The following is a 21,832-nucleotide window of genomic DNA, read 5'->3' as shown; positions in this document are numbered from 1 at the left end:
GAGAAATAAAAAGCACATCTAATTATCTACATTGCAGCTAAATGAGAGTTTGGAGCAATTTTTTTTTTTTTTTTTTTGAGATATATACAAGAGTTGTTACATTCTTGTACAGCCACTAGTACGCGTAGCGTTTCGGGCAGGTCCCTGGAATACGATCCCCTGCCGCGAAGAATCGTTTTTTCATCCAAGTACACATTTTACTGTTGCGTTAAACAGAGGCTACAGTTAAGGAATTGCGCCCAGTAAATCCTCCCCGGTTAGGATACGAACCCATGGCATATTAGCGCTCGCGGAACGCCAGGCGAGTGTCTTACCACTACACCACGGAGACCAATTATATTACTCCTTAATATAATTGCTACATCACGAACAGACAGCTACACTTTCATAAGGCTCTAGTACGGCCGCATCTAGAATATCCACCAGCGCCAATACATACCTTAAAGGAAACTAATGCAAAAACATATGCAAAAACTACAAGCAGTGCAAAATAAGTCACTAAGAAGAGCAGCGAAACACCGTCCACCATATGATCAGACAATCCAGAAGCTCCGGGAACTCCTGAACACACAGCCACTAAACATCAGACTACAGCACCAAGCCACCAGGGTGTGCAACACCCTAGTTATGATATAGGACACGGCTAATGCTTGAAAGATTACTCCACGATAAGACGCCCCACTCCCACAGCTGGTGGCCCAAGATGAGACGCCTCATTCCCACAGCTGGTGGCCCAAGATGAGACGCCCCACTCCCACAGCTGGTGGACCAAGATGAGACGCCCCACTCCCACAGCTGGTGGCCCAAGATGAGACGCCCCGCTCCCACAGCTGGTGGACCAAGATGAGACGCCCCACTCCCACAGCTGGTGGCCCCAAGATGAGGCGCCCCACTTAAATTAAACAATTCCTATATGAAATACTTCCCCATTAACAAATAAGTAAATAAACATATAAATAATGGCGGTAAGAGACAGGGCGGGGGGGGGGGGGAGGGTGATAGGAGAATTGTGAAAGAGATGGGTGTAGGGGTATATGGTTATTGGGGAGGGGGCGGGGATGGGAGGTATGGGGAAGGAAATGGGCAAGGGGCTGTGGGTAGGGGGACAGGGATAACGGGATGGGGGTCGTGTGGGAAGGGGTGGTAATGTGGGGAGCCAACTTCCGGCCAGCGTCGCCCGGCGTCTTTCATTCTTAATTAGCAAGTCTTCGTTGCTTCTTATTGCATCTTATCCACTTATCTGGCCTTTTTTTTTAATTGAGACAAGGGCTCATGAGGGCTGTTAAATGACGTGCCTGGTGAAACTGCAAGCAAGAGCTGTTATCCTACCTCAGCTCATATGAAGCCTGCTCCTAGAAACTCATTCATTTCATGAGAATGTACTTTGAAACTATCACAAAGGGAACTATCATAAAGCAATTATCATATAAGGAACCTGGTGAAACTGCATGCAGGTAGATGCTCTCTCTCTCTCTCTCTCTCTCTCTCTCTCTCTCTCTCTCTCTCTCTCTCTCTCTCTCTCTCTCTCTCTCTCTCTCTCTCTCTCTCTCTCTCTCTCTCTCCCAAATGAGAGCCCACATTGGCTTCATTACACAGCCTCTACACCGGGTTTATTGCTGGTTAATGACCATCACTTGTGAGGACCGTGGCTGGTTGGGGAACTCTGGGAATGTATCGCTCAGGTCATTAGTCGAGGGTCGCCCCTCACACTCTTGTTACAGTGCTGCCCACTCCCTCCCATCCCTCTACCCATCCTCCAGCTCCTCCTCCTCCTCCTTCTTCTCTTCCTCCTCCTCCTTCGCTTCTATCAGATCTTCCTTCTCATTGTCGCAGCTATTTACTATTTGCTTTACTAATTTGGGGAACACAAAACGTAAGGTAACAATGAAAGAGTGATCAATTTGAGACTAAATGTTGAATCATAATTAGCGACCCCCTTCTGTCATCCTTATTTGTAGCGGCCCTATCTGTAACGACCGACTCTGTAACGACCGGCTCTGTAACACCTCTGCCTGTAACGACCCTATCTGTAACGACCGTCTCTGTAACACCTCTGCCTGTAGCGGCCCTATCTGTAACGACCGGCTCTGTAACACCTCTGCCTGTAACGACCCTATCTGTATAACGACCGTCTCTGTAACACCTCTGCCTGTAACGACCCTATCTGTATAACGACCGGCTCTGTAACACCTCTGCCTGTAGCGGCCCTATCTGTAACGACCGGCTCTGTAACACCTCTGCCTGTAACGACCCTATCTGTAACACTTCTGCCTGTAACGACCCTATCTGCAACGACTCTATAACGGCCCCTCTTTGTAACGACCCAGTCTGTAGACTCAAAGTTATTAGCGAATTAATTTGAGGGAGGGACGGCATGCAACACCCTAGATATGGCGCTGATAAACTCGAGGCCGTTGCGTGTGGTAATCTGCGTGCAATGTGGAGTGTAATTGTTGGTTTACATGTTAACTAGGTATTGTGCGTGAGGCTTGTTGACAGTCTGGGGGAGACGAGTGTAAACACATCACTGGGGTGGTGTGAACACCCTCCACTGGTGAACACACACTCCACTGGTGAACACACTCCACTGGTGAACACACTCCACTGGTGAACACACACTCCACTGGTGAACACACACTCCACTGGTGAACACACACTCCACTGGTGAACGCACTCCACTGGTGAACACACTCCACTGGTCAACATACTCCACTGGTCAACACACACTCCACTGGTCAACACACACTCCACTGGTGAACACCCTCCACTGGTGAACACACTCAGGACTCAAGTGTGTGTGCGTTCGTGGGTCTGTATATATTAGATGAATGTCTGTTTAGTGTCTCACACTTCATTGATGTTTACATCAACCCCTCCACCCCCCCCCCCCCCCTCCTAATGTATTGTGGTGTATGAATGACTTTTCTCCTCCCCCACCTTGTTCTCCTCCCCCACCTTGTCCTCCTTCTCCACCTTGTCCTCCTTCTCCACCTTGTTCTCCTTCTCCACCTTGTTCTTCTCCATCTTGTTCTCCTTCTCCACCTTGTTCTTCTCCATCTTGTTCTCCTTCTCCACCTTGTTCTCCTCCCCCCACCTTGTTCTCCTTCTCCACCTTGTTCTCCTTCTCCACCTTGTTCTCCTTCTCCACCTTGTTCTCCTCCCCCCACCTTGTTCTCCTCCCCCCACCTTGTTCTCCTTCCACGCCTTGTTCTCCTTCTCCACCTTATTCTCCTTCTCCACCTTGTTCTCCTCCCCCACCTTGTTCTCCTCCCCCCACCTTGTTCTCCTCCCCCCACCTTGTTCTCCTTCCACGCCTTGTTCTCCTTCTCCACCTTGTTCTTCTCCATCTTGTTCTCCTTCTCCACCTTGTTCTCCTCCCCCACCTTGTTCTCCTTCCACGCCTTGTTCTCCTTCTCCACCTTGTTCTCCTTCCCCGTCTTGTTCTCCTTCTCCACCTTGTTCTCCCCCCACCTTGTTCTCCTCCTCCACCTTGTTCTCCTCCCCCACCTTGATCTCCTCCCCCACCTTGATCTCCTCCCCCACCTTGTTCTCCTCCCCCACCTTGATCTCCTCCCCCACCTTGATCTCCTCCCCCATCTTGTTCTCCTTCTCCACCTTGTTCTCCTCCCCCCACCTTGTTCTCCTTCTCCACCTTGTTCTCCTTCTCCACCTTGTTCTCCTCCTCCACCTTGTTCTCCTCCTCCACCTTGATCTCCTCCCCCACCTTGATCTCCTCCCCCACCTTGTTCTCCTCCTCCACCTTGTTCTCCTCCCCCACCTTGATCTCCTCCCCCACCTTGATCTCCTCCCCCACCTTGATCTCCTCCCCCACCTTGTTCTCCTCCCCCACCTTGATCTCCTCCCCCACCTTGATCTCCTCCCCCACCTTGATCTCCTCCCCCACCTTGATCTCCTCCCCCACCTTGTTCTCCTCCTCCACCTTGTTCTCCTCCCCCACCTTGATCTCCTCCCCCACCTTGATCTCCTCCCCCACCTTGATCTCCTCCCCCACCTTGATCTCCTCCCCCACCTTGATCTCCTCCCCCACCTTGATCTCCTCCCCCACCTTGATCTCCTCCCCCACCTTGTTCTCCTCCCCCACCTTGATCTCCTCCCCCACCTTGATCTCCTCCCCCACCTTGATCTCCTCCCCCACCTTGTTCTCCTCCTCCACCTTGTTCTCCTCCCCCACCTTGATCTCCTCCCCCACCTTGATCTCCTCCCCCACCTTGTTCTCCTCCCCCACCTTGATCTCCTCCCCCACCTTGATCTCCTCCCCCACCTTGATCTCCTCCCCCACCTTGATCTCCTCCCCCACCTTGATCTCCTCCCCCACCTTGTTCTCCTCCTCCACCTTGTTCTCCTCCCCCACCTTGATCTCCTCCCCCACCTTGATCTCCTCCCCCACCTTGATCTCCTCCCCCACCTTGTTCTCCTCCTCCACCTTGTTCTCCTCCCCCACCTTGATCTCCTCCCCCACCTTGATCTCCTCCCCCACCTTGTTCTCCTCCCCCACCTTGTTCTCCTCCCCCACCTTGATCTCCTCCCCCACCTTGATCTCCTCCCCCACCTTGATCTCCTCCCCCACCTTGTTCTCCTTCTCCACCTTGTTCAACATTAGGGAAGATGTACCCTCTCAGATATCAACAGTGTGTATGTTCCTCTCTCCCTTTGCCAAAAGTAAGCATTGGACTCTATTCTCAAGAAGTTAAGGCTTAATAGTTAAGACAGTACCAACGGAAAGTAATCCAATGGTGTGATAATTGATAGTCAACGGAAGAATCTCAATTAATTTTATTTTTTTTCTCTTAGGAGATAAGCGAACATACGGTCAAATTTTTCCATTATAAGCAGATGGCGCCGTGATTCCTTCGACGATCAGGAAGTTTACAGGGATTTATGCGGGAAGATCTGAGCCAGTGATGCTACTCGCGGTCAGAGACGACAAAAGGGCCGAAGCCGCCAAGCCTCAAAACGCGCTCTGTGAGCCCCTGGCGCAAGAGTGCTGCTGCGCGCCACGTCGTCGACAACGCGAGCTGTCGGAGTCGCTGGGCGGTAAGGCACGGTTACACCAGACGTTGTAAAAGATGAAAATTACACCCTTTCCTTAGCGGAGGTGGCTCTTATCTGGAAGTGTTCTGCGGCCTGGAGTCTAGCCCCTCGTCCTCCAACCCCGTCCCCCACACCTTCGGGAACCCCGGAGTTATGGAATCAGCAGGCCATTAATTCTTTCCAGCCTGTTATTGCCCGGTGTGATCAGGGTTTCAGATATAACACGCTCGCCAGAACCACACACCTTAACCTACGCTAACTGCATACTCTTTTGCATATTAGGGCTCTCTGCTCTCCTCTCCTGGGCAGGGGGGCCGGGGAGGAGAAAAAGAAACGATCATTCGACCATTAAATTATAAGAAATTGCGCAATGCGTCTGTGAATTACCGCTAGTGGTCGTCGTTCAGGACACCTCGGTAAAACCAGTGGCCGGTTTAGCGAGGGTGGGGCGGCCCCAGGGGGAGGGAGGGAGGGAGGGCTCACCGGCAGCTTATACGAAGTGTCAATAAGGCAGCATGAAAGGGAATATATAAGGGTAGAGATGGCTGCTTAAGGGAGAATGAAGAAGTTTATAGGACTGGGAAAGGAAATTTGAAGAGGGTAGAATTTTAGAGCATAGGGGAAGTGGAGGATAAGGGAAAGAATAGAAGTGAAGGGGAAAGTGGTGGGGAAGATTTGAAATGACGCTGTGATGGGGAAGATAGGGTGAGATGCTGGTGAAGGGGGTAGAGGGAAAGGTGAGAGACTGGTGATAGGGGTAGAGGAAGAGGTGAGAGACTGGTGATGGGGGGGTAGACGAAGAAGCGAGAGGCTGGTGATGGGATGGAGGAATGTCTCCATTGACAAAAAGTCTTCAAAGAAGTAAGTCGTCATGAATTATTTGTCAAATGGGAATAAGTCGCCATTAAGATAAATCTCCAGATATATTGGTCTTCCTGGAGATTAGTATCTGTGAAGATATTCTTCCTGGAAAATAAGTCGCCATAAAGAAACGTTTCCTTCAAGATAAGTCTCCAAGAAGATGAGAGAGAGAGAAAGATACAGAAAGAGAGAAAAATACAGAAAGAGAGAAAGATACAGAGAGAGTTTGAAAGAGAGACAGAGACAAAGAGAGACAGAGACAAAGAGAGAGAGAGAGACAGAGAGAGAGAGACATCAGAGGCTGTAAGAGCTTACATGAAGCACAAGTTCACTCTCATCTCATGTATGTACCCCCTCTCCTGGAGTGCCTGCCCTCCATCATTCATCAGAATTTTGGAGAAAGTTGAGAACCATGTCAGAAAGCTTAACTCAAGTCTGGGCCATGTCAGGTGAGAATGTTCTGAACATCAAAGCCTCCAACACCATCGTGAGGTTTGTTGACTTACTCACATGTACAACGTCAACATTCTCAAAGTTGCGAACGTGGCTCAGCTTCGTGGACAACCAGCAGTTGGCACCCGTGACACAAGTCTCTCAGCCATCAACCAGCCTCAGGCTGGAACTGCCATTCTCAAGAACATCACTCCAACAGCGATCATTAATTAATTACTAGGCTGACCCGCATCTAGAACGTGTTCGCTCAACAGGTTGATACACGTTAGACCAGGTCAACCGATCACATGAAGGCTCTGGCACTCAGTTGGCTACAGGATCATCCTGATCTTTGTATCATAATTACTTAGTTTCAAATGATAATCTCATGCAATAAACGAGACTCTGGACGCCTGCCTAAGATGAGCTGAGGTAGGATAACAACTCTTGCTTGCATTTTTACTAAATACGTCATCTGACAAACTTTATGAACCCTAGAATTAGCTAAAAAAAAAAGTAAGAGAGAGAAGAGCGATTGAGAGAGAGAGAGAGAGAGAGAGAGCTGTTCAAGGTTTCATCCTAGGAATGGTCAGCAGTTAGCTAAGTTGACTAGATAAAACACACACACACACACACACACACACACACACACACACACACACACACACACACACACACACACACACACACACACACACACACACACACACACACACACACACACACACACACACACACATACACACACACACACACACACACACACACACACACACACACACACACACACACACACACACACACACACACACACACACACACACACACACACACACACGCACACACACACACACACACACACACACACACACACACACACACACACACACACACACACACACACACACACACACACACACACACACACATACACACACACACACACACACAAAACACGCTCGTTTCACATAAACCTGGGTAGGAATGACTGGGCACCAAACTATAACTGGGCTCGTCGCCAACCAATTGTTAAGTCGCGTGCCTGGTAATACTGGTAGGGTAGGTTTTGTTAACATGGAGGCCACCGGGGGGGGGGGGCTGGTGAACATGGAGGCCACGGGGGGGGGGTGAACTTAGAGGCCACCGGGGGGGGGGCTGGTGAACATGGAGGCCACCGGGGGGGTGGGGGAGGGGCTGGTGAACCTTGAGGCCACCGGGTTGGCGGGGCTGGTGAACACAACATAACTATGTGAAGTGTTGGACCATCAGTGGTCGTGGAGCGACTCACTCCGACACCCCAGAGGACAAGTACATAGACAGCCCGCAGGGAGCCAGACAGACAGACTGGCAGATATACGGGATGGCTGGTAGGGAAACAGGTAAGCAGGATGATCCATAATGTTGAAGTCAGGCAAGTATACAGGTAGACAGGTAGTGAAACAGGCAGGTATACAGGTAGACAGGTAGTGAAACAGGCTGGTATACAGGTAGACAGGTAGTGAAACAGGCTGGTATACAGGTAGACAGGTAGTGAAAGAAACAGAAAGACAGACATTGGAGCGGGAATTGTCATGGCAACCAAAGGAGATGCTCCTTATGATTTCCTCCACAACGCCTCCAGATTATGATATACAGACTCTGAATGGCTGCGAGTTACTGTGCCATATACCCAATCAGTGGTCAACCTGGCCTCCAATTACTGCTGGGTGGACGGAGGCTCGAACCCAGCTTCAAACCTTCCTGAGGCGTTGGACGAGTGTGCTGCAGTTCAACCATGGCTGCAAAAGGACTCAACACAGAGAATTGAGAGCAGGATTGAGAGTGGTACACTCTCAATCCAAGAGTGGTACACTCTCAATCGTCTGAAATGAGCGCAGTACATCAACAGAATACGGCTCTCTTAATACTGGAGGCGAAGTTATCAGACTGGCTCTCCACCTCTCTTGACGGACATGTTCAACGGTTGGCAAACTCACTCCTGGTTCCCAAGGGAGGCGGGCGATCTTGGCACTTGTGCCACACCCGTGAAATTCGCAGAAAACATGGCATTGGCGACCCCTCCAGGATTGTCAAAACACCAGGCCCCAGTGGCACTCAGAGCCTCCACAGGTGGAGACTTGTAGAAACATATGGTGTAGACTCTTGTCGTGGACTCATTAGTTACTGTCGACCATCGTGGCTTCTGACACCAGCGCCGCCCGGGTCTGGCGTCCCAGCCTGGGCCCCCGGCCGGGCGCCAGAGAGCTGTCACAGCATCAACAGCTGTAATTGTAGCAGCAGCAGCAGGAGCATCAGCAGTTGTAGTTGTAGCAGCAGCAGCAGGAACATCAGCAGCTGTAGTTTCAGCAGCAGTAGCAGCAGGAGCATCAACAGTGTAGTTGTAGCGGCAGCAGCAGCAGGAGCATCAACAGCTGTAGTTGTAGCAGCAGGAGCATCAACAGCTGTAGTTGTTGCAGCAGCAGCAGCATCAACAGCTGTAGTTGTAGCAGCAGCAGCATCAGCAGCTGTAGTTGTAGCAGCAGAAACAGCAGGTTCATCAACAGCTGTAGTTGCAGCAGCAATAGCAGCAGGAGCATCAACAGCTGTAGTTGCAGGAGCAGCAGCAGGATCATCAACAGCTGTAGCAGCAGCAGCGGCAGCATCAACAGCTGCAAAATACCCAGAATCAACAACACCTTCAGCCACAGTAACAATAACACACACATCGTAAATTCGCGTGGCGGTGAGCGCCTCTCCCCCTCAAACATATGACCCAGGTTCGAGCCCTCGACAGGAAGAGACGACCGAGCACCGCTCCTCCTCCAGTGTTCCCGCCTGTCCACCCGGCTGTTGTGTCTGGCCTCCTGGACCTAACTTCAAGCTTTCACAGCCATCAGGCTGGCTTTATTTACACCGTTTACGAGCTGTAAAACTCACACATGGAGCGCTTAAACTGTTTAACAAATTGTAAATAAAGCCGCTATGATCCAGGAAAGATGCACAGGTTTCGCAGGTTGTTGGAGTAGATACTGGAGTAATTAATCCTCCGACGATCTGAAAGTAAACTGGGTGAGGGACCGTGTACCGGGGGAGACCTGACGGTGAATAATTTCTAACCGGTTCCAGTACCTCGACTCTCAGGTGGATTCCAGCATTAAGAAAAGTCAATTAAAAACTACTGCAGTGGCCGACGCAACGGAAGGCTGCAGGTGTGTTAACAGTAGATGCTGCAGGTGTGTTAACAGTAGATGCTGCAGGTGTGGTAACAAGTAGATGCTGCAGGTGTGGTAACAAGTAGATGCTGCAGGTGTGTTAACAGTAGATGCTACAGGTGTGTTAACAGTAGATGCTGCAGGTGTGGTAACAAGTAGATGCTGCAGGTGTGTTAACAGTAGATGCTGCAGGTGTGGTAACAAGTAGATGCTGCAGGTGTGTTAACAGTAGATGCTACAGGTGTGTTAACAGTAGATGCTGCAGGTGTGTTAACAGTAGATGCTGCAGGTGTGTTAACAGTAGATGCTGCAGGTGTGGTAACAAGTAGATGCTGCAGGTGTGTTAACAGTAGATGCTGCAGGTGTGGTAACAAGTAGATGCTGCAGGTGTGGTAACAAGTAGATGCTGCAGGTGTGGTAACAAGTAGATGCTGCAGGTGTGTTAACAGTAGATGCTGCAGGTGTGGTAACAAGAAGATGCTGCAGGTGTGTTAACAGTAGATGCTGCAGGTGTGTTTACAGTAGATGCTGCAGGTGTGGTAACAAGTAGATGCTGCAGGTGTGTTAACAGTAGATGCTGCAGGTGTGGTAACAGTAGATGCTACAGGTGTGGTAACAAGTAGATGCTGCAGGTGTGGTAACAAGTAGATGCTGCAGGTGTGGTAACAAGTAGATGCTGCAGGTGTGGTAACAAGTAGATGCTGCAGGTGTGGTAACAGTAGATGCTACAGGTGTGGTAACAAGTAGATGCTGCAGGTGTGGTAACAAGTAGATGCTGCAGGTGTGGTAACAAGTAGATGCTGCAGGTGTGGTAACAAGTAAATGCTGCAGGTGTGGTAATAGTAGATGCTGAAGGTGTGGTAACAAGTAGATGCTGCAGGTGTGGTAATAGTAGATGCTGAAGGTGTGGTAACAAGTAGATGCTGCAGGTGTGGTAATAGTAGATGCTGCAGGTGTGGTAATAGTAGATGCTGCAGGTGTGGTAACAAGTAAATGCTGCAGGTGTGGTAATAGTAGATGCTGAAGGTGTGGTAACAAGTAGATGCTGCAGGTGTGGTAATAGTAGATGCTGCAGGTGTGTTAACAGTAGATGCTGCAGGTGTGTTAACAGTAGATGCTGCAGGTGTGTTAACAGTAGATGCTGCAGGTGTGGTAACAGTAGATGCTGCAGGTGTGGTAACAAGTAGATGCTGCAGGTGTGGTAATAGTAGATGCTGCAGGTGTGTTAACAGTAGATGCTGCAGGTGTGTTAACAGTAGATGCTGCAGGTGTGGTAACAGTAGATGCTGCAGGTGTGTTAACAGTAGATGCTGCAGGTGTGGTAACAGTAGATGCTGCAGGTGTGTTAACAGTAGATGCTGCAGGTGTGGTAACAGTAGATGCTGCAGTTGTGTTAACAACAGCCGCTACATCACCATTAACATAATTAATTTATTGTCGGGAGAAAGCGCCAAGAAATTTCGACTTTATAGCACTTGGAAGGGGTCAGGATTAGGATTTAGGATGGTACGGGGGGGGGGGGGGAGGAATGGTGCCCAACCACTTGAACGGTTGGGGATTGAACACCGACCTGCATGAAGCGAGACCGTCGCTCTACCGTCCAGTCAAAGTGGCTGGACGCTGGCTCACCAACAGAAGTGAAGCATTTTAATTACGTATACATACAGTGTGTATGTATACATAATACATAATTACATAAGTGTGTATGTATACATAATTACGTATACATACACAGCTAACCAGCTGTGTATATATTTCGTCTGTCGTTGTAGTCTTAAGTTGCAGCTGGAGAAGCCTTATGCTACGTAACAGAAGTAAAAGTAGACTTAGTCAAGGTATCGACAGTATCATTAGCCTAAGTAGCAGTGCTGCCAGTAACAGTAGCAGTTGTTACCGGAGCAGCATTACTCTAAGCAGCAGTAGTGGTCTGAGTTGCAGAAGAAGTAGCCGCAGTATTAGTCTACGTTACAGAAGTAGCAGTGGCAGCATTAATCTAAGAAGCAGAAGTAGAAGCAGTAGCATTAGTCTAAGTTGCAGAAGGAGCAGCAGCAGCTGCAGCAGCATTATTCTAGGCAGCAAAAGTAGCAGCAGCCGGTAATCTAAGAAGCAGAAGTAGTAACAGTCCAAGGAGCAGAAGCAGCATTATCCTAATTAGCAGAAACAACAACAGCAGTAGAATCAATGACACCCTCAGCAGCAAGATAAGCAGTAACCATAACAGCAGCAACTCAGGTAGCAGCAGCAGCTGAAGTGATAGCAACAGCAACTGAAGTGATAGCAACAGCAACTGAAGTGATAGCAACAGCAGCAATAGTTACAGCAGTAGCAGCAGCATATAGCAGCATATCCAGATCAGTCGACGGGTGACAGACTGGACCAGCCACACCCTCCCCTCCCCCCGTTAAACCATGTGGTGGGGTGGGGTGGGGTGGGGGGGGGGGACAAGGAAGGGGCACCCCCCCTCCCTCCCGACCCCCACCCAAATATGGCCACTGTCCACTATTTCCAGTCGATTTTGGGGCGGATTAAAAATGGCCCCGCGGAGGAGGAGAGCGTGTCAGCTCCGCTCTTCACATAAATTACGGTATAATTGACAGCTGAATCCAAGATGAGCTGCTTACTGGAATGATAGAGAGCGCCACCACCTCCTTCCACTCTATTTCTTCTCCCGACAAAAGCAGGGGATTCCAGCGGCCAGGTCGACCTCCCTCGCTCTGTACGCGGCTAGCGTGCCTTGCCCTTTGAAATATTCGATAAATAGAATCGTAAGAGGGCATAACCCAGCCGGATCCTTAATTCCATGGGATATGTTGTTCGATTTTCGCGTTAACCGGATTAAAATCTGAATTAAAAGAATGTCCAGATGTCAGGGTCGTAGCAGTGATAGCGCACAGCGCCCGTCTCGGCCGGGCGGGGGAGGCTTCCAAGTCAATTAAATAGTGACTTAATGTCGGTGGCATTTGAGGGATGCTGGGGTAGAGAGAGAGAGAGAGAGAGGAGCGGCTGGGTACAGCGGACATCTTGGTGATTGGGATGTGTGCGTGTGTGTGTGTGTGTACTCACCTATATGTACTCACCTATATGTGCTTGCAGGATCGAGCATTGACTCTTGGATCCCGCCTTTCTAGCTATCGGTTGTTTACAGCAATGACTCCTGTCCCATTTCCCTATCATACCTAGTTTTAAAAGTATGAATAGTATTTGCTTCCACAACCTGTTCCCCAAGTGCATTCCATTTTTCTACTACTCTCACGCTAAAAGAAAACTTCCTAACTGTGTGTGTGTGTGTGTGTGTGTGTGTGTGTGTGTGTGTGTGTGTTTCTGCGATTCATTAACGAGGGCTCTGGGCCCCTTATAGTAACCTTTGCTAACTACCGCGGATGTAAGTAAGTTATAGTAAGGAGCTTTAATGAGTATATTGGGGAGACATTAGCGAAGCATTATATGAATGGTAGTGATCCAGAGTCTAAACTATATTGTATTCTGCTACGAACAAGATTATTTATAGTGCAGTCGATTAGAGCTACTTCATGGATGATTTCTTGTACTGAGGTAGGCCAAGAAGGCCTACTCACCCCCCCCCCTTCCCTTCCCTGCCAGGAGGGGAAGGAGGCCTACTTTCACCATACCTGACAAAAGGGATGGGCCAAGGAGGCTTACTCTTACCATACCTTACAAAAAGACAAGGAGGTCTACTCTTGCCATACCTGAATAATGGGAAATAGCCAAGGAAAACTATTCTCATCATAACTGACTAATGGAATAAGTCAAGGAGGCCTATTTTCGTTACTCCTGACTGATGGGATAGACCAAGGAGGCCTACTCTCACCATTCCTGAATAATGAATCAAATAAACTTTTAAGTATACGAAAGTATGGCTGTTGATTGGTACATATTTTTTTATTGGGGGAAGAAGGTGCTTTACGACTATAGACAAGGTGCTGGAACCGGTTACTTCATTTAGCGACCGGTTATCTTTCTTATACGATCCGCCAATCATTTTACACCCATCTCCCCAATTACTGCCGGGTGCAACCGAGGGCGACCGGCGAAGGGACGCTGCCCAAACGCCCCCCACCACTCTGCCCAGGACTCGAACCCCCTGCTGTTGTTCACACGTGCGCTGCGAATGGCTCATAGATATCGTTGAGGTCAACATTTCCTGTTGCTATCCTGACATTCTTCGCTATGATGACGTGATGGTGTCGCATCGTTCTGTGATATTGCTGCGCATCAGCTAGTTGTCATATGAAGCACAGGCATTGTGTATCATAGGCTCCATTGTCACGATGAAATGCTTCTCATTCTCCAGGTAATTCTTACGTTGACTGTAGAAAATGGTCTACATATGCTGTTGTTCCGGTGTAGAGGAATTGTGCCCAACCACTTGGGCTGGACGGTAGAGCGACGGCCTCGCTTCATGCAGGTCGGCGTTCAATCCCCGACCGTCCAAGTGGTTGGTCACCATTCCTCCCCCCCCACCCGTCACATCCCAAAATTCTTATCCTGACCCCTTCCCAGTGCTATATAGTCGTAATGGCTTGACGCATTCTCCTGATACTATAGTAGAATAAAATGTAGTGTAGACATTACACAAGTTTACAAGACACTGAAGACAAGGTTATTCTTACAGTGGAAGAGACAAAAGGGAACCTATTCCAAACAACTTTCACTTACTGTAAGCTTCTATGTCTATAGTCTGTAAACAAACTCGGTAGCTGTCAGAACGACAGACCTTAGCGGCTACTTAAGGTCACCAGCACGGGCCAACTGGCTGTCTGTATAAATAAATTCTTAAATATTAGGAGCAGCCAATGAGAGGAGTCCCTCCCGCTCGTGGGTGACCCGGTGCATACACACTGAGAGTTGACTTGAGTCCTGGACAATGTTTAGCACTAAAGTAACCTTTCTGGTTGGCCAGTAATCTGTTGTGGTGGTTAGGCCTTATGAGAGCAGCATCAAACCAAGGTAGCCAGTTTGTGATATTGAATCACAAATACAAATGTGAAACGCTTTGCGTAATAGTGGCTTTAGGCATTGTATGTACTACCTCTATCTATAAATCCATCAATGTTTGTATCTCACTTTGTATGTATGTACTTTACCTGAATATACATTTGATTTTGATTTGATTTGAAATCATTGTATGCGCAGCCTAACGGCTGTAGCACGTTCTAACGTTCATTGAGTGTTGAACCAAGGCAACTATTGTTGCTAGCATAGAGACGTTTATTGTGATAGGTTTTGCGTTGGCTTAATGGCTGCTGTGGTTTACTTAAAATCTATTATCTTTTTCTATTAATTCTATTGTAGAATTAATAGAAACAATACTTTCAAAGGTCATTTAAATTCATCTTGGGACTGTTCGTGTTAAACAGATCGACTCATTATTTATAAAAAAATTTCAAGGAGTGGATAGTTGAGAAGATTCCTGCATTATATGGGAATATTGTCCATAGATGGATTTGGATCCGGTTATTTCAAAAAGGAACAGACGATTACAATAAAATGGGCTGAATCCTTGCAGATAGGAGAGATCTTGTAGTACAGGTGGCTTCGTTCTCGACTTACAACCGGGGGTTTTCTTTCACCTAGTGCCTTTTTTCACCTAGCAGTAAATAGGTATCCGGAAGTTAGGCAACTATTGTGAAGCTGCATCCTGGAGAGGGTCAAAATTGAAGAGGGATGAGGGGGAAAGGGGGGGGGGAACAGATACAAGACTAGATATATACAAAAGCTTCCTGTCCCCCGACAAAACTAATTAAGTGAAGAACCACACGACTCTGTTTTGGGACTTGTGTTTTTTTTCACTGTAACACTCGTAGGCCTCGTAAGGGGCCTCGTAGCCTGGTGGATAGCGCGCAGGACTCGTAATTCTGTGGCGCGGGTTCGATTCCCGCACGAGGCAGAAACAAATGGGCAAAGTTTCTTTCACCCTGAATGCCCCTGTTACCTAGCAGTAAATAGGTACCTGGGTGTTAGTCAGCTGTCACGGGCTGCTTCCTGGGGGTGGAGGCCTGGTCGAGGACCGGGCCGCGGGGACACTAAAGCCCCGAAATCATCTCAAGATAACCTCAAGATAAGATAACACGATTTAGACGCAGGATTGGAGAACATTATCATGTCTGCCATGACACAAACACGACGGGAGAACAGATCACTAGAGACTCAAAACTGATACTTGAATATCTTAAAAGAAATATAATAATGTTAAATGCAGTTTAACGTTGATAAATACAATGGTCTTATACCTGGGGACTGATAATGACAGGCACGAATCTTAAGTCTGGAGATCAATGTATAGTAATAAGTGTACGGATATAAGGCTGTTCGTTCACTGTACAGTATATACATTCATTGTACAGTATATACATTCATTGTACAGTATATACATTCATTGTACAGTATATACATTCATTGTACAGTATATACATTCATTGTACAGTATATACATTCATTGTACAGTATATACATTCATTGTACAGTATATACATTCATTGTACAGTATATACATTCATTGTACAGTATATACATTCATTGTACAGTATATACATTCATTGTACAGTATATACATTCATTGTACAGTATATACATTCATTGTACAGTATATACATTCATTGTACAGTATATACATTCATTGTACAGTATATACATTCATTGTACAGTATATACATTCATTGTACAGTATGTACATTCATTGTACAGTATATACATTCATTGTACAGTATATACATTCATTGTACAGTATATACATTCATTGTACAGTATGTACATTCATTGTACAGTATATACATTCATTGTACAGTATATACATTCATTGTACAGTATATACATTCATTGTACAGTATGTACATTCATTGTACAGTATATACATTCATTGTACAGTATATACATTCATTGTACAGTATATACATTCACCGTACAGTATATACATTCACCGTACAGTATATACATTCACCGTACAGTATATACATTCACCGTACAGTATATACATTCACCGTACAGTATATACATTCACCGTACAGTATATACATTCACCGTACAGTATATACATTCACCGTACAGTATATACATTCACCGTACAGTATATACATTCACCGTACAGTATATACATTCACCGTACAGTATATACATTCACCGTACAGTATATACATTCACCGTACAGTATATACATTCTACATAAGGCAAAAGCTGCAAGAACTCGTTGTTAGTAATAACACGTCTAATGTTATGGTTCAGCTACATTATTTCCCTTGTTAGGCTGCATGTAGATTTTGTTGTGCAGTTTTGAGCACAAAAATAAGAATAGACACAAATTCTAAGAAAAATCTTGACGCAGCTAATCCTAAGAATTGAAACCTACTGTTATAAAGATTAAGAACACCGAATTTACTTTCTCTGTAGATTGGCGGAAAGTTAGGGAGGACATTTTTTAAGAAATGTTTCTTAAAAAACATTCTTTCTTTCTTCAAATGGAAGAAAGAAATATTAACAAGATGCTACATTGAGTGACTGGAAGAACGAACGCCGGATATTACTATTTAAAGGGGATATTTATTAGATTGTTTCTAGATTAGGTTAGAAATATATCTGAGTGAGGTTAGTTTAGGTTAGGTTAGGTTAGGTTAGGTTAGGTTAGAAATATATCTGAGTGAGGTTGGTAGTGTGTAAATAGATGCTGCCTCGTCTGAGCCACTACACCTAAATTTTTTCCAACATTCTTATATTCTTATGACCACTGACGAAGGTAGAGGCCTCCAACCCAGCCTGCCACGGCTGTAAGCCAAACCGGGTCCCGAGCCGGCAGGATCACCCTACAGGCTGTACAATCAACCCGTCCATCTGGTAGAGCGACGTATTTTGACGTATTCTCTACACAAGCCCAAAAACTGTCGTTCTTGAAAATGGTAGCGGCTCGCGAAATTGACATATATATCGTCCCGTTTTCTGTTTTGGGTCCTCTGGTAGGTTAGGATAAGAGCACTTTAGTACGACAGTTTCTTGACGTTGGGACAGCTTAGGAGGACGGGTTGGTACCATACTAATAAGCCCCCTCCTCCAGCGAGTGCCTGTAGGTGATGTGAGGTCCTTTGGAGCCCAAATGCTTCCACACCGGTTCCGTGACCATGCAGCACCCGTCAACGCTCACGTCTTACAGCATCTCGGCTGCCCACCTCGGAGGGCAGCCCACCTCGGAGGGCTGCCCACCGCGGAGGGCAGCCCACCGCGGAGGGCAGCCCACCGTGAGAATCATAACGTCATGTCTGAACGTTTCATGCCAACTCGTTTAAGGGATGTCTTGTCTCATCCTTGAAATTCATATTTGGAAGATCTGGTGATGGAAAACACGTTTTTCCCCAGTTTGCAAATCTCTCTCTGTCTTATCATGTGGTAGTGTGTTGTGCCCGGGTCCTCAACACGTTCACAGAGTGCTCGACACATTAATACAACTCCGACGGCAACATATGTGTCCCCCCTGTCTGTCTGTCTGTCTGTCTGTCTGTCTGTCTGTCTGTCTGTCTGTCTGTCTGTCTGTCTGTCTGTCTGTCTGTCTGTCTGTCTGTCTGTCTGTCTGTCTGTCTCTGTCTCTCTCTCTCTCTCTCTCTCTCTCTCTCTCTCTCTCTCTCTCTCTCTCTCTCTCTCTCTCTCTCTCTCTCTCTCTCTCTCTCTCTCTCTCTCTCTCTCTCTCTCTCTCTCTCTCTCTCTCTCTCTCTCTCTCTCTCTCTCTCTCTCTCTCTCTCTCTCTCTCTCTCTCTCTCTCTCTCTCTCTCTCTCTCTCTCTCTCTCTCTCTCTCTCTCTCTCTCTCTCTCTCTCTCTCTCTCTCTCTCTCTCTCTCTCTCTCTCTCTCTCTCTCTCTCTCTCACTGTCTCCCCCTCCAGCTCTGGTGCTTGTACATCGTGTGTGCGAGCAGTTTGTGGTGTCTGGCAGTTCGCACCTAGATGAGCTTCCACGGACGAGCTCTGCTCCAATCCGCCCATCTTCCAAATTTGTGTCATATTTTCATTTATAATTTCGCGATACTTAATATGTAACGACTTCTTCGTTGAATTGATTCAACTTAAAACAGCTCTTGAACTGAGAAAGTTCTTTATGACATCTCTGTGACTCATTTGTGTCACTAGTTTATTGTTTCATCTTTGAACCCTAGTTTTGTTGTTCTTAGCTTTGAACAAGGCTGATTTGTCAATTTCCTTATATTTTAATCGTTATCACGCCCTCCCATCTCTCCTTTCCTCCAGGGCGGCTACGTTCAGTTTAAATTTAAATTTTTGCCCCGAGGGGCGAGTTTATTGGGCAGCGTCACTCGTCCTGTGAATGGACATACCGCCATAGCAACGTGTACAACACTCCCCAAAAGGAAGAAAACCTGCTGGGTTGTTCATCCTGTCACTTGTACCCAGACGCAGCTGGGACTTGCTTAACTGTCTCAAGTGAACAGCTCCTCAAACAAGAAGATTAACATCTGTCAACCCTTAAAATCTTTCGTTATCTTGCGGATGCAAAATGGATGAATCTTTTAGGAACAGTATCAATATTTGACAAATAGTGTTTTCCTAACTCAAACAATGTGGGGTTTATTATTCTACACATATTTCTAATGTCTCTCAGGTGTTCACTTTCTCTCAGGTAGTGGTCAAGGCGGTGTCCGTCACTCTCATCACAGATTCTGCAACTCTGCTGCTCAGCTGTTGTTTCCATTCCGAATCGCCGTGGATATTTGTTTCCAAGACGAATTTTCGCTATTACTGATTCTCTCCCGCGGCCACCTCCTCTTCGTCCATAATGATTGGGATTGCCAGCTGCAACCATGTTGTACCATCGTACAGATTCACTGGTTTGTGCTTCTATCCTCCATTTCTCAGTTACCTTGTCACGATGATATTGCCTGACAATACCTCTAATTTGTAGTAGAGTCTTGGGTATGAAGTATTCAATATGGTCTCCTTCAGCGCCTTCAGCAGCCAGCACATCTGCTCGTTCATTCCCACATATTCCAACATGGGAGGAGATCCACAGGAACTTGACGACTCTTCCCTAGTTAATTAGTACCGTCACTGCACTCTTAATTTCAGCGACTATCGCAAGATTCTCGGTCCGATTTTTACTTAGGCTTTATAGTGCTACTTTTGAGTCAGTGTAGATCACTGCGCCATTAGTGTTTCGTTCAAGGAATCTTAACATCATAACAATGGCAGTTAGCCCCGCTTGCGTTGAAGAGGCATAGTTCTCAATACGTGCTTTCTCTTCATATCTGCGTTGAAAGGTATTATTCGTAATTACAGTGAATGTTGCACCAGCCCTGTCATTGACAGGATTAGATGACCCATTAGTGTAAATTTGATCTAATTCATTTCCGGCTTCTTTATAAATGTCTCCGAGATACTTGTGCCTCATTTCTTGCGGTATCATGTTGGATTGTCATTTCAATGTTTAAATGGAAGTGTTGCCAATTCATTGATGATAATCCTGCATGAGTCATTCTCCCAGGGAGATAACTTCTCTACAGGCAGGAGCTCTCGGGCTTGCTCAAGCAGGTGAAGTTCTTCGAGATTGCAGGCTGATCTGTGATGCCAGTTTTTGCTTTTCCTGTTTCCTTCTGTAAAAAAAACACAGAACTCAGTATTTTCTTGGTATTATCATTGTAATAAGGATCTCTAGCTATTCTAATTGCAAGCTTAGAATTCAGTTCCTTAATCTTGCTTTTAACACTGGGGAGGGACAACACCTCTCGTAGATTAGACGATTTGGCAGTTCTTGAAACTGTAAGAATGATTGTCATGGCTTCATTCCGTATGCTTTCCAGCCTTTTCATATCGCTTTGGGAGTAAGTGCAGAAAACTGGTGCGGCATAGTCTATGACGGAGCGCACATAGGCTGTGTACATCATTTTAAGCACGGCAATAGAGGCTCCATGTCCATTCCAGGTCATGCCTTTCAGTGCCTTGAGTCGACTTTTACATGTTCCTATGAGATGGTTGAGCTCCTCTTTCTTCCCTTTGTGAGAGCCGACAATGACGCCAAGGTACTTGTAGTGGTCAACCCATTCAAGTGTTACACCATTAATTTGCAGTTCTTCATTTTCTCTTCGCTTGTGATGGGAGTATGCTTTCGTCTAGTTTGTGGAGAGAGTGAAACCGAGCTCAATACATTTCCTTCCAAGGAGTTCAATGGACTGTTTAATTTTTCCCAAGGTGGGAGCTTGTATTAGGACATCATCTGCATAGCCCACTTGTTGTGTTCCTTCCAGAAAAACAATATTTGCAATGGCGTTCATAAGTACATTGAATAGTGTGGGGCTTAAGACTCCGCCTTGGGGGGTCGCGAGTTCCATATTCATTGTTCTGGAGACTGCTTCATTGAAACAGACCTTGGCTGTCCTCCCTGTGAGGTAGTCTTCAACCCATTTCATGAGTCTCCCCTTGACACCCATGCATGCAAGCTCGTCCAGGATCGCAATCCCCTGTGCTTTGTCAAAGGCTCCTTTGATGTCAACAATTTACAGAGTACCTAGCCGTGTCATTAGCCAAGTAATTAACTATACAATTTGCTGTGCTCCGTCCTTCAACAAATCCATTGACCCCCTCCCCTAACCTGCCTATTTTGTGCAGCAGTCGGTTTAGGATGATCCTTTCAAGCATCTTGCAAGTGCATGACATGAGATTGATAGATCTGTAATTACCAGGGTCATTGGGCTTCGGTATGGGAACAATTATTGCGTGTTTCCATTGTGTGGACTTCTCCACTTAGGAATGACTTGTTAAACAGTTGGAGTAGTGGATTCCCAGACACTTCACACAGGACATTGAGTATGTCGTAGGTGACGCCATCCTCAGCAGGTGCAATACTTTTACCCTTTTTCATAGCCCCCCCTTACTTCCTGGGCTGTGATCGGTTCCCCATATTCGTCATTACTAGACAGTTTTCCTCAGAATTTCCTCATAGCTCAAGCCCTGTAGCTCGAGAACGAGCCTTCTTATGTATTTTAGGACCTTTATTTTTTTTTTAGTTGAGGGGTTCCATTCCGGAGCTGCACATTCAAGAGTGGGTCTCACATATGTTGTGTAAAGGAAGGCTCTTATGTTCGAGTTCACGAAGGATACGCAAATTGTGGCCTGTGTACGATATTCTGCAAATATTACGCTGCTAATGTGTGGTCTGGCCTTAGATTTGTATTTTTGTCCTACTTCCAGGCCTTGTTACAGCCTCTGCCCTCCAGCTGAGAATTTTACATATACCATCCAAAAATAGAGCTCCCTCAGGGCTCTATTTTATCCTGTTCTTCTGTTTCTTGTTT

At 46.8% G+C, this 21,832-nt stretch overlaps 2 protein-coding genes across 2 annotated transcripts; both read right to left on the bottom strand.

Moving 5' to 3' along the window:
* Positions 1 to 1,745: 1,745 nt before the first annotated feature.
* Positions 1,746 to 4,618, bottom strand: LOC138372490 (probable serine/threonine-protein kinase kinX). The gene is made up of 3 exons (XM_069337960.1): positions 3,635 to 4,618; positions 2,922 to 3,579; positions 1,746 to 1,852 (listed from the first exon to the last, which is right to left on the bottom strand). The coding sequence occupies exons 1-3, from the start codon at positions 4,616 to 4,618 to the stop codon at positions 1,746 to 1,748; spliced, it is 1,749 nt and encodes a 582-aa protein (XP_069194061.1).
* A 3,974-nt stretch (positions 4,619 to 8,592) lies between these two features.
* LOC138372489 (antifreeze protein Maxi-like) lies at positions 8,593 to 18,515 on the bottom strand. The gene is made up of 3 exons (XM_069337959.1): positions 18,473 to 18,515; positions 10,670 to 10,942; positions 8,593 to 8,993 (listed from the first exon to the last, which is right to left on the bottom strand). The coding sequence occupies exons 1-3, from the start codon at positions 18,513 to 18,515 to the stop codon at positions 8,593 to 8,595; spliced, it is 717 nt and encodes a 238-aa protein (XP_069194060.1).
* Between the last annotated feature and the right edge of the window lie 3,317 nt (positions 18,516 to 21,832).

This window comes from Procambarus clarkii, chromosome 39 (assembly GCF_040958095.1).
Source record: "Procambarus clarkii isolate CNS0578487 chromosome 39, FALCON_Pclarkii_2.0, whole genome shotgun sequence".
NCBI classification, from domain to species: Eukaryota; Metazoa; Arthropoda; class Malacostraca; order Decapoda; family Cambaridae; genus Procambarus; species Procambarus clarkii.
Note: the sequence above shows the minus strand (reverse complement) of the source record. Positions and strands in the feature narration are given on the sequence as shown.

Bases quoted from the DNA above. Each gene is read 5' to 3' on its own strand.
- LOC138372490 (XM_069337960.1), bottom strand. From the start codon at position 4,618: ATGTTGAACAAGGTGGAGAAGGAGAACAAGGTGGGGGAGGAGATCAAG. The intron at 3,580-3,634 runs GTGGGGGGAGGA...GAGGAGATCAAG, and splicing joins AGGTGGAGAAGGAGAACAAG to GTGGGGGAGGAGATCAAGGT. The intron at 1,853-2,921 runs GTCATTCATACA...TCCCCAAATTAG, and splicing joins CAAGGTGGGGGAGGAGAAAA to TAAAGCAAATAGTAAATAGC.
- LOC138372489 (XM_069337959.1), bottom strand. From the start codon at position 18,515: ATGGGCGGATTGGAGCAGAGCTCGTCCGTGGAAGCTCATCTAG. The intron at 10,943-18,472 runs GTGCGAACTGCC...ATGGTGATGTAG, and splicing joins GTCCGTGGAAGCTCATCTAG to CGGCTGTTGTTAACACAACT. The intron at 8,994-10,669 runs GTTAACACACCT...GGTATTTTGCAG, and splicing joins CCACACCTGCAGCATCTACT to CTGTTGATGCTGCCGCTGCT.